This window comes from Talpa occidentalis, unplaced genomic scaffold (assembly GCF_014898055.3).
Source record: "Talpa occidentalis isolate TD23 unplaced genomic scaffold, MPIMG_talOcc4v2.1 talOcc4.14, whole genome shotgun sequence".
Taxonomy (NCBI): Eukaryota; Metazoa; Chordata; class Mammalia; order Eulipotyphla; family Talpidae; genus Talpa; species Talpa occidentalis.
In genome coordinates, this window is record NW_023601433.1 from 1,199,180 (window position 1) to 1,211,523 (window position 12,344).

The window sequence follows — 12,344 nt, forward strand, 5'->3', positions numbered from 1 at the left end:
TCCCTGCCTACATCCCCTCCCGAGCCGCTTTCCACCAGCCGTCGGTGCCCGCTGGGGTGCTGGATGGCACATTCTCTTTTCATTTCTGTCTCGCCCAGCCTCCTCCCCAGCTGCACTGGTCGTCACAGCAGCAGCCTCTTTCCCCACTGGAGAGTGAGGGAAGCCACCACGAATCCCAGCGATGGCTCCGGTCTAAGCACCATGAGTCAAGGAAACAACAAAATTACGCAATTTCCCCTTTCGTTGTCCTGGTTATTGAAGCACCAGCCGAGCGAGCGTGTGCGCAGTCAGGGCACAGACGCCTTCCCGCGTCAGCCACAAAGTAATCATTAAGCTTCTCTGGGGAGTGACGGCGCCTCCTCAATGATTAATCCCAGGCTCTGGGGACAAACTCAGGGAAGCTGCTCCTGGGCCCCGGCTCCCCCCGCGGGGCGCCCCTCACCCACTAATGTGGCTGCACCAGGTCCACTTTGGGGCAATCTGCTCTTCAGGGCGGGAGCGCCCCCTGCCCCACTCGTTCCGGCTGCCGCGCGTGGCCTCCAGTGGGCAGGCGGCATCCAGCGCCACCGCGCTCACTCGAGCAGGACACCTGCCTCCCGGTGCCAGGGCTGCCACCCTGCCAGCAGCACCTACAGGACGGGGGAGCATGTGGGCTTCTGGGTGTCCAGGCCTTCCCGCCCTCCCCTCCCCTCCGCACCCCTCCCCTGCCCTCCCCTCTCTCCTCCCTGCGCTGTTGCTCATGACTTTGACGTCGCCTTCCTGGGCCTGGAGTCTGAACCACGGACAGGACCAGCCGTGAGTCATGGGCGAACCCTGAGCTTGGCGCACAAAGGTCTAGGTGCAGTCCTCACCCACAGCTCACCTGCTCCCGGGTCCTGCGCCTTGGTCAGGGTTCTGGGGTGACGGAGCCGTGCCTGTGCAGGCAGGCTGCTGCGGAGGCGGCGCCCCCAGGCTGGCGGGTGCCCCCCACCGCAGTCGGGAGGCCGTGGACCCGCTCCCCTCCTCCAGCAGGGGAGGCCCACGGTGGACCGGGCGGAGCCCAGCGCTCATTCTGGGGTACCCAGCAAGAGCCCTGGCCGGGTGGGCTGAGTGGGCGGAGCCCCAGGGGGAGGCCCCGAGCCAAGGGACCGTGTGGCGCTGCTCCCCGCAGCCCGCTCCCGAGGTGACCTGGGGCGGCCACCCGCCGGGCTCTGGGCAGAGAGGGAGGCAGGGACAGGCCCGGTGTCCTTTCCCAGCCAACTGGCTGCCCCTGGAGGGGCTGAGAGCGCGGGGCTCCCCTGCCCTCCTGCCCTTCCGCGAGGCGGCGCGCTCCCTGGCCGCCTGTCCTTCTCGGCCCCTCCGTCTCGGGGGCGCCCGGGTCTGAGCCTGATCGAAGGGCCCAGCGCAGGTGGAGGGGGCACCTTCGATGGTGAGGGAGAGCCTCGACCTGCCCGCAGCCCGCCGCCCCTTCCCTCGGTCTCAGGACTTTGCCCGCCGCCCTTCGCGGCTCTTGGCAGGTGGGGCTCTTCCCGCCCCTCAGGTGCCCCGCGGGGGCCGGGGATGCGGCCGTCTGCCTCGCTGGACGTGGCTTGGTTCTGCAACCTGCCTCTGGGCCCGGGACGCGGCTTCCTTGCCCCCGGCTGGGGAGCAGCTGCCTGTCCCCTACCCTGGAAATAATCCCCCGGGCTGCACCACTTGTGTCCAGGCGTCAGTCCCCCGCGGTGTCCAGCAGTCGCCGGCAGAAGCACCCTCTCGCCTCCGGGCAGACACCCCCCAACAGCGAGAAGGTCCCTGCTGGCGCTCACGGCCCCCCAAGCCCAGCCCCCTCCGGCGCGGCCCCCCCCCAGCCGTCCGCCTACCTGCTTTGCGTTCCCTGGAAGGGGTGGCTGCTGTCCACGCCCAGGCTCCTCCCTGCCCGGCGGCGCCCCGCACCAGCCCCCGCAGCGCCCCGCCATTCCTCTGCGTTGTGAGGGTCCCGTTAGCTCTTCATGCAGCAGCGCCACGGTGTTTCCTTTCCCCTTGCAGGCTGCAGACTCGGTCACGTCGCCCTGTGGGGCTCAAGGACACGATCCTGGTTTTTGCGGGTTCAGCCCCCAGAGGAGGTGCCGGGGAAGCATCCATGTGGGTCTCTGGCCCAGGCGCAGTCGATGCACCGGCTAATCAATTATCCAGGGAAAACAATCCCCCATCTTGCCCCTCCCCCCCCAGGAGGGCCGACCTGTCCCGGCCTCACCTCCTGTCCCCCCACCCCAGCCTGTCACCCAGGCCCTGTGACTCACCCCCAGAAGCTTCTGCTTCCAAAGGTCAGTCCAGTCCCCTTCAGCTCTGTGACCCCACAGGCCTAGCGGGCGCTGGTGGGGCGGACCAGACTGGCACGGTCCCCTCTGCGGCGGGCACTGTCAGAGGTCTCTGCCCCACCTCCAGGCAAGGGGAAGGAGCTGGCACCCAGTCTGCACAAGAGGAGAGCCCGGGGCCGGCGGCGCCAGGAGGCGACACCAGAGAGCGCCCTGCCCGAGGGCCGGCTGAGTTACCTCAGCCAGCCCCACCGCCCAGTGAGGTGGCTTCGGTCTGCCCCCAGCCGCCACGCAGCTGAGTCGGAGGGCCGGGGGATGCTGGGCGCACAGCTAGACCCCGCCACGACTTGGGCCCTCCGGCCAGACGCCACAGAACCAGGGACCCCGTTTCTTGGGACGACTCCAGCGTGACCCGGGCTGGCTCTGCTGGGGCGGGGTGGCTGGGCAGCCAGCCCTCACCCTCCAGGAGCAGACGCCGTGCCCTGGGAGGGCAGACACTGCCCGTGCCTGGGCGTCCAGGCAGAGTCCTCAGCCCTGGGGGAGGGGAGAGAGGAGCGGCATGGACGGGCAGGGCTCAGGCGCGAGAGCAGGTCTGGGGGCCCCCTGGAGTCTGCCTGAGTGTGACCCGCCGGCCCTCTGCAGCACAGATGCCCTACGTGAGTCCCCCCACGCGGCCATCCGTCAAAGGCCAAGGGCTGGGGAAGGGGTGGGGCCTGCTCCCTGAAGGGGGGCTGCCCCAGCCTCAGAGCAACTCCTCAGCAGGGTGCAGGGCGCTAACCCCCCGCAGCTGGACAGTCAAGTGGGCACCTCAGGGCCAGGGGAAGGTCCTGCGTCCTCTGAGCTGTGTCCCCTGAGGCTGGGGTGGTAATGGCTGCCCCCTGCACCCTTGGAAGCACAGGGGCTCTAGGGTAAGGGAGTGCCCTGTCCCGGGCTGCTGCGGATGTTCCTGCCCCTCTGGGCTCCATCCAGCTCGTGTCTGCCACTGGCACCACCATGGCACGCGGCTTCCCGCTTGCGGGATTTCTTACTGGTCCAATGGACGAGAGGTAGATCTTAAAACGGAGGGGCCTGGGATCCTCCGAAGGCCTTTCTGTTTCACATAAGGTCCAAATAAGTGCCGGTCAGGGGGTGTGTAAGGGAGAGGGCCAGGGAGACCCTTGTGTCCAGCAGGCCGTGTTGCTTCCACTGTGGGCAGTGACCTCTATAAATGAAAACAGGCGGCGGGTGGGCGGGTGGACACATCCAAGGCTCCCACTTTTCGTTTCCAAGCCTAGACGCCATCTCCTGACTCCACTCTGTGCAGCGAGGCCTTAGCTGTCACATGACCGCTGGGGTTCGCCTCCGGTGACGTCGCACTTAGTCGGCCCTCACTCCTGCTTCCGCTGGCGGCCTGGAGCCGCCTCCGGCACCCGACAGCCCCGGATGGCCGCCCAGCCCCACGCCAGGCCTCCTGCTGCCTGCAGATTTCTTCCTGAGGAAGACGCAGCTTCGTGGTGCCCAGGAATGTCACCGGAGGGCTTGTCCTCTCCATCAGCTGTCCCTGGGCCTCCCTGCTCGTCACGCGGACGTCCCGGCCCCTGCCGGGCCTCCCTGAGCCTTCCGCTGCCCACCACCCCCAGCTCCCCTCCCCCATGGCTGTCTCCGCCGCCCCGTCCGCGTCCTCTGACCAAGATCCTTGAGCCCTCAGCGCACCCATCACACCGAAAAGGCGCCTGACATCCCCAGTCTAACCCGGGCCCAGGCCCTGCTGCAGCTTTCCCGGGGAATGACCTTGGGGAACTGCCTGCTTAGAAATAAAGATGGAGGGCCTCCCAGGTGGCGTGGCGGGTGAGCGCTGGGTTGCAAAGCTGCCCGCGGCCTCTGCGGCGCCGGTTCGATCCCCGGCTGCTCCCCGGCCCCGGAGGAGGGTCCCACATGGCGCGCAGACCTCTCCTGCCGCCCGCTGCTCCCCTCAGCAGTGCCCTTCGGTCCTTCTGCCTGCTCTGCTCCCCGCTCTGGCTCTGGGGAATTCTCTCACCCTCCCGCGCTTCTGACTGAACCCAGTGCTTGTATAAACAAAACAAACAAACAAACAAATAAATAAAAAACATGCCTCTAAAAAAAAAAAAAAAGAAATAAAGATGGAGCAGGAGGCGAATGCTGCACCACACACAGGTGAATTTGAAAGTCATCAAATGAAGGAATTCCAACACAGAAATTATTTAAAAATACATAGATTCATCCTAAACCTTAGACCAGGAAGGGGAATAAAGACACGACAGCCAAGATGGCGAAAACATGCATACTGTGGCACTTGCACAACCAGAGATGAGGTTTTCCGAGAATGTTCAGAAGCCGTGGGGAAAGCTCAGGCAGGGCCGGGAGGTGCAGGAAGCGGAAGGCAGAGCCGAGTCCCGGCGGCTCAGGTGAGCGCTGAGGCCCGCACACCTGTGTGAGCGCGGGGCGAGCCCGCGCAGGCGCCTCGGGACGTGGCCTCGCGGCCCAGGCCCGTGGGAAGCCCAGGGGGTCAGGCTGAGGACGGCCATCATCCGAGCGTTTGCGCTGGGGCGGGGCGGGGGTGCAGGTGGCCCTGAGGTGCCTTTGAGAGGCGGCAGCCTGCAGAGGGGCGAGGCCTCCCGGCCACGCCGATCAGACCTGAGTCTCCTCTGAAGGGACACACCTGGCCAGGTCGGCCCGGAGGAGGCCCGGCTTCCCCCGCCCCCGGCCTCCAGGGCTCTGCTCAGGGGGCACTGCCGCCGCGCTCCCCAGCCTGCCCGCCTGAGAAGCCTCCGCCAGCAGCCCCCACCAGTTCCCGCCCTGCTGACCTCCAGCCGCCCGCCTGCTCTTCCACGGGCCGCACCGCCCTTCCTCGCGCGGGGAGCTGGCGCATGTGCACAAGCAATTGCACGTTTTAAGCACTAAATGGCCCATGGTGTGCCCTGATGGGCCTCCCAAGGAGGGGGCGGGGGTGCCGCCGCGAAAACCCCTCTCCACTCGTCTCCTTCAGCTCGTGTCTTCACATCCCAGTTACTTTGCTCTCAATGCTTCACCAAAAATTATAATAATAATAATAAGGAACAACATAAAATTCCTTGCACACCTTGTTCCACCGAAAATGTTGTGCGTTCATCACTGTAACACCAAGGACAGCGTTATAACGTTTTACACGCAGGGGTTATGTGCAGGCAAACTGTCTTTCAAGGGGGATAAATGACAAGAAATGAGTCCTAGACAGTTTCTCTCCAAGTGAAAATACGCTTCTTGTTTAAAAGGGAAATCAAAGCACTCCAGAGGGCTGAGCCGCCAGCGCCCAGGCCAGGGAGTGGGCCGGGGCTCAGACTCATGGGAGTGCAGCCTGGACGACAGCTCTGGTCAGTGGCCCTGGCCTTTCCCTTCAGAAGGAGCGGAGCATCCCCTCCCAGATGGCTGCCTTTCTTCCTTTCTTTCTTTCTTTTTAAAGATGTATTTATTTATACAAGAACAGGGGTACAGGCCAGATGTGCAGGGAGTGTGAGAGGATTCACCAGAGACAGAGCAGGGAACAGAACAGGCAGACCGATGAAATACACTGCCGAGGGGAGCAGCGGGCGAGACAGGAGAGGTCTGCCGCGCCATGTGGGATTCTTGCCAGTCAGCTGGCCGGGATCGAACCCGTGCTCAGAGGCTGCGGACAGCTTCACAGCCCCGCGCTCAACCTCCTGCGCCACCAGGAAGGCCCAAGATGGCTGCATTTCTGAGAGGTAGGTTTTGCTGTGACTCCATTTTCTCCTGAGTCAAGCACCTGAGGCAGGGTCCCCTGGCCTGACCCTCATCCCACTCTGACCCCAGGACCTGCACCCACACTCGCTCTGAGCAAGAGCCAGGCAGGCCCCTGACCCGCTAACACACGCCCCCAAAGCAAGGCCAACTTAGAAGCTTCAGGGCCATGACCCAGTAGCTTTGGTTCAGGCTGCATGTGCCAAGCTGTCCATTCACTGGAGAGGCTGCCTTTGGGGGAGAAGCCCAGGGCCAGACACAGCTCTTACCATTTGGGGGGGGGTCAGATAATACAAACCTGGCCCCGAGGTTGGCTCTTGCTAAATTATATTAAAGATCAAACACCCAAGACAGGCCGGAACGCAAAGGTTTTGGGAGACGAGGCTTTATTGGGGCCCAGCACCCCCACCTGCACCCTCCCTCCGCCCTTCAAGACCCAGCTCCCTGCTCCTCCTGACTCGGAGGCGCCCGGCTAACCCCCCAGGCCGCACTGATGGTGGGAATTGCTGCTGTGGAAGTGAGCCCCCAGGCCACCAGGCACCTCCATGCCGAGCCTGGGGGCGGGAGTCCCAGGCTGCTGTGGGGGAGCTGGAAGCCCCACCCTCCATTCCAGACCCAGGGAGGGCACACACCTGAAGGGAAGCCTCACATTAACACTGAGGCATCGCATGAGCCCCCCACCGTCTCCCCAAAGGGGCCTGTGTCCAATTGTCTGGGAACTATCGAGGGGACACCCCAGGGAGGAAGGGCGCAGGCTGCCAGCTCTGTCTGTGTGCGGCTGTCGGTCAACAGTGGTGGGTGCGGGCAGGCGGACCCCAGGGTGCCAGGGGAACCCAAGTCCCGGTTGCACTGATCACGTCTGAAGTGGGCGTCACTCCCACCCAGACACCCTGCCTGGGGCCGAGCCCCGCTAGACGGACGAGGGGCCCAGACATTAGCCGTGGCCACGGGAGCCTGACGCTGGACTTCAGTGCAGCAGCCAAACGTGCTTCCACTTGTCCCTGGGGCGCCTGAGAACCCGCCTGGAGAGGCTCCCTGACCCCGGCGCACCCAACCACACCAGACGAGGGCCAGCAGGAGACACAGTTGCTGCCTTTATTGCATTCCAAGGGGGGCAGGCTGGTGTCAGCGTCCCCACCTCAAGCCTGAAGGAGGGGTGCTAAGGAAGGACCCAGGGTACTGGGCCAAGCACAGCAATTCCTGGGGCCCACAGACGGGGGCGGGGGGTGCGCCAGAGCTGGAGCCCCAGGAGCGAGAGCGAGGGGTGGAGGCAGGGCCCTAACTCCAGGCTCAGGGCAGGGAGAGGTTACACCCCCCTGGGGCCCCAGCGCACTCCCCTCAGAGGTGGAGAGGGGGTGCAGTTCAGCATGGAGAGTGGGACCCTCAGCACCGCCCAGCCTCGTGCCGGCTCCCCACAGGCAGCGGGCGGCAGAGGCCGAGGCAGAGGGGGAGCACCGCAGCCTCACTGGGCGTGAGGGCGGTGGAGAGCCCCAGCAGGGGACAAGCAGTTTCGGCAAAGGCAGCAACTGGGCCTGGGGCGCCTGCGAGCGTCTGCGCGAAGGAGGAGAGCCACCGCGGCGCGCAGGCCAGGGTGGGCTCGGGAGGGCCCTGGAGGGCGCAGGGACAGCAGGCCAGGTGGGCAGCAGCCTGAGAGTCAGCAGGCCAGACAGGAGAGGCCTGCAGCCCCGAAGGGGCCCGACGGGCCAGTAGGGGAGCGGGCCACCCACACTGGGCACAGGCCTTGTGGGGACCCCTGTAAACTTCAGGAGGGCAGGCGCTGGGCATGGGGAGTAGGGAGTCCTGGGTGCCCTGGGCGGGGGCCCTGCACCAACACCCGATAGGGAGCTGGCCGGGAGGGGCCGCTCCAGGGCCCCAGGCGCCAGCAGGGCCGCCTCCGCTTAGTTCCACAGCAGGAAAGTCTCCACCGGTTCGAGCTGCTTCCTTGTTGTCTGCTGCCCGGTGGAGGCCCCCAGCCTCCCATCGGACTACCGTGTGCCCTGGGCCTTGGAGCCCCCCTCATGGGCGGGAGGCTGTCCAGATGCGCCGGCGGCCATGGCCTCCAGGGCCTGAGGGGTGGCCTTGGGGCTTGGGGCATTCCTCCGGCTGCCCTGGGGGCTGGGGAAGCCCCTCCTCTGGGGCTGAGGACTCAGCTGGGGGCCCTTCCTGCCAGCAGATGGACTCTTGGAGCCTTTGGCCTTGGCTTGTGGGTGCGTGACCTCAGGGCTCTTGAGGGGCTTCAGCCCCAGCATGTCACAGAAGGCGTTGCACTTGTGGGAGGAGACAAACTGGTCCAGCAGGGCTGGGAAACAGCTCTCCTTGAGGCCTTGGTATCTGCAGAAACAGCAAGCACTGAGCGGGGTCCCCCACGGCCCCTGAGCCAGAGTCCCGAGGGGCCAACTCAGGGTGGCCGAGGCTAGGGGTTGTGTCCAGGGCGCACTCTACCCCTGGGGAATGCCAACCCTAATTCCATGCCCAGGTGTCGTGTACTTGGCACAGGCCTCCTCGTGAGCATGGTCTGGGTATCTAAGAGCCACGAGGGTAGACTCGGGCTGCCCTCTTGGCAGGCCCTGCACGCACGTGTGAGAGGGGAGGGGCCCTGGGCACCCAGGGTGGCGGGTGACCCTGCTGTGGGCCAGGCAGGAGGAGACCAGTGGCCCCGGCTAGCCCCTTGGAGCCCCGAGGACTCCCGCCCCAGGGAGCACTCACCCCCGCAGCTTGGCAGCGATCTGGACGTCAGTCATCTTCCAGTCCACGCCTGCCAAGAGAGGTTAGGAGATGAGTGGGGGCTGGACAGGGTCTGCGTGTCCCCGGAGGCCTGTCACCTTAGAGGGGCGACTCGGGCACCCTCTGGAGCATGTGGGTGTCTCCACATTGAAGCATCCACGCTGCTCCCACGGGCAGGCGAGGAGAGGGCTGTTGGGAAACACTGCTCGTCCCCCATGCAGAGACGGGGCAGGGCCATGCCCAGGGGGTGCTGAGGCAGCCCCCTTCTTCCTCCTCCGCCACACTCCCCCGGGCTCTCTGCCTCAACTGGATGTTGTTTTCTTTGAACTGGTGAACTTTTTATTAAATCCACAGGAGTAAAAAGCAAATGGGGCCTCCCAGGAGCGGTCAAGGCCTCCACCACCCTATCAGGACAGGTTTGAGCGAAAGCCCAGGTCTAATGATGTGAAGAGCACACCTGTGCCCAGATCTGCACAGCCAGAAACAAACTGGGGGGTGGGGAATGGCGCCCCAATGTGCTGCTGGGGGGAGGATACACGGGTCCAGCCTCTAGGGAAGACAGCATGGAGGCTCCTCAAAATGCTAAAAATAGATCTACCACATGCTCCAGCTATTCCACTCCTAGGTCTCCACCCAAAGAATACAGAAACAGGGGGCCTCCCCCGGTGGCCTAGGGGTTGAGTCTCAGCACTATAACTGCCAAGGCACGAGTTTGATCCCTGGCCAGGGAGCTGACCCACAGGGCGCAGCAGACCTCTCCTGTCTCCTGACTGCCTGCTCCGCAGTGTGTTTCAGTAGATCCGCCTATTCTGTTGCCCGCTTGTCTCTGGTGAATCCTCTCTCACCCACCCTGCACCTCTGGCTTATACCACAGTTCTTTTATGCAAATAAATAAATAAGAACACAAAGCAGGAATCTGAAGGAAAAGATTCCTCCTATATCCATTGTAGCACTCTTTACAATAGCCAAGCTGTGGAAACAAACGAAATGGTCCTTGGCGGATGTATAGATCAAGACTATGTGGTATATATACTGCATGGAATACTACACAGCTATGAAAAAGGTGATTTATGCCAACAGGGATGGAAATGGGGGGACTGCACCATGTGAAATGAGCCAGAAGGAGAAAGACACACACCAGATGGTATCATTCACGTGGAATGTGCAGAAAAAGAAAAAAGAACTGACAAAACCAAACCAAATTAACTCCTAGAAGTAGGACTGCCAGACTGAGGCCGCTCGCGTGGGAGCAGGGGCAACAAAGGGCGGAGGGGTTCAGGGTGGAGGACTGTGGGTGCTCGGATGGTGTGGGTGGGGTGGCAGTGCACATCTGAGGAGGTGTCACCCTGTTCCCCTCAGTCACACACGGTGTTGTAAACCAGTGTTTACGATAAAGACAAAAACGCCTGAGGAGGAGGAGACAGAAAGCCGTGGGCTGGTGGAAGACGCTTGCTGAGGAAGCCTGCGCGGAGCCGCAGGGCAGGCAGGAAGAACTCCGGAGCGATGTGGAGGGTTTCCAACAGGGCCCCTGCAATGTTCTTTGAAACGGAAGCCTTTACAGTTGAGCGGGGCCTGCACTGCAGCTGCTGCGGCCTGCGTGGCGCCAGGTGGGTGCGGCTGGCACATCTCCACATCCAGCCTAAGGTCCAGGCTCCACCGGGTCACGTGAACGCAAAGGAGGCCAGTGGGAGGGTGCCCCTGGGCCAGGGCTTGGGCGCCTGCGGGGTCCCTACCCCCTACCTGCCAAGTCGGTGACGAGGAAGCTGCCGTTCGTCCACTGATACAGCCAGTGCTGGAAGGTCTGGCACTTCTGCCGGGCCTCAGAGCCATCAGCCACCGCCGGGGCCACAGCACTGCTCCACTCCCGGGAGCAGAAGGTCTCCAGAGGCCCGCCCAGGTCCTCCTCCAGGGTGGCGTAGGGGATGTTGTTGGCGGGCCGGTAGATCAGGTACAGGGGGATGATCCTGCAGGAGGCCAGCCCAGTGAGCAGAGAGGAGGCCCCAACCCGAACCCCTGCTCGGAACTAGACGCGGGCCCTGGGGCGGGGGCTCAGACCCAGAGGAGCAAAGTGAGCACTCCACGCCGAGTCCAGGTCGGGAAAGGGCCCTGAGGTCAGCAGGATGGACCCCCCCGGGGCCCCGGGAGACTGTGCTCAGGGGAGGATTCCCTCAGACGGAGGCTCAGTGCCAGCTGGACCCCAGTACTCAAAAGTCAGTGTTCAAATTCCAACCCCCTCCCCCACCCCCTTCAGCAAGGCCCAGCTGCACCCAGCAGACTCGGCAGGGGCGGGGAGGAAGGTGGATGGGAGGAGGCAGAGCATTCCTGGCGCTGGGCCTGGCATCCTGAGCCCCCAGACTAGGGGGGCCTCTTTCTGGGCCCAGCCTGGCCGGGCTGTGGCCCGTCTGCACACAGCGGCACTCAGGGCCCTGCCCACGCAGAGCTCCAGGTGCGCCTGTGGCCCTTGGGCAGGCCCCATGCTGGCACTCACTCGGGCACCTCCCCGAAGCCGGGCACAGCGTGGGCTTCCGCCGCGAAGATCTTGCAGTACTCCCGACTCATGTTCTGTGTCTTGCAGCTCTGCGGGCAGCAGCGGGCATGGGTCAGAGGGAGGCCCGGCCCTTGTGGTGCCCACTCCAAGGGAGGGCCAGGTGCCGGGGCTCCCCCCTTCATGTCCCCTACTCTGCACCTCATTTTCCTCGTTTACAAACAAGAGGCTTTGGACATGTTTCCAGCAGTTTCCCCAGAGGCCCAATGAGAGTACCAGGGCCACTCGGAGAGGAGGGCCCCTGGAAGGGTGGGGCAACCCCCCAGTCACCCTTCGTGGCCCCATGTTAGGGTGCCATGCCAGGGCCACACGAGAGGTTTCTGCTGCAGAAACGTGATTTGGAAACTGACCCCAAATGGCGCTGAAGCTGCAGTTCCCAGAGCCCCATGTCGCCTCTGGGGTCCAGCCTGCTGAGCCAGAGGGGGCCCCGCCCGCCAGGCTCCCCATGGCCTTTGCTGGCTGGGGGAGGCGGGCGGAGTGGGGTACCTGGATGGTGACGTCATAGTTTCTGCCCACGAGCGAGGTCTCGCTGCTGGGCCCGAACACCAGCAGGCTGGACACCTTGATGACGCACGTGCGGCCCGACGCGAAGATGGGTTCCAGCCCGTAGATGATCTGGGCCCGGGAGGCCTTCTGCAGGCCGGCCCCGCGCTCGCACCCGCGAAGCTCCTCGGTCACCAGGCGCCCGAAGAGCTTGTCCCCCCAGCAGCCGGAGTCAGCCAGGCCCTTAGCAAACACCATGGGGGTCATCTCGATCTCTTCTCCAACTGGGGGGACAGGGAGAGGTGGGAGACTCGGAGCTCCTGGCTGCCCCTGCCACCCCGTCTGACCCCTGCTGACCAAGGTCTGTGCCACCACCACCAGGGAGCCTGCTGAGCACGCGCTGCTGCTCAGTCTCCCCGGAGAGGGCCTGAGGGTGTCTGCGGCCGGTTCCCCACACAGCTCCACACGGGCCACCAAGAGCCGCTCTGGGGGATGGGTGGGCGTCGGGGAGGCTGTGCTCTGGGGTCCCTCATCCCTCCTGCTGTGGCCCTCGCTGCAAAGGGAGCAGGCTGAACGAGCCCTGG

General features: G+C 64.3%; 1 protein-coding gene across 1 annotated transcript in view; it reads right to left on the bottom strand.

The window, feature by feature from the left end:
- Window positions 1–6,428: 6,428 nt before the first annotated feature.
- ALPK3 (alpha kinase 3) overlaps window positions 6,429–12,344 on the bottom strand; it is a 32,199-nt gene continuing 26,283 nt past the window's right edge. Inside the window, exons 10-14 of the mRNA XM_054694711.1 lie at window positions 11,764–12,044; window positions 11,221–11,309; window positions 10,473–10,696; window positions 8,715–8,763; window positions 6,429–8,339 (exon numbers count right to left, since the gene is read on the bottom strand). Coding sequence (XP_054550686.1) covers window positions 7,994–8,339; window positions 8,715–8,763; window positions 10,473–10,696; window positions 11,221–11,309; window positions 11,764–12,044 — 989 coding nt within the window. The 3' untranslated portion in view covers window positions 6,429–7,993. The remainder of the gene's footprint in view (window positions 8,340–8,714; window positions 8,764–10,472; window positions 10,697–11,220; window positions 11,310–11,763; window positions 12,045–12,344) is intronic.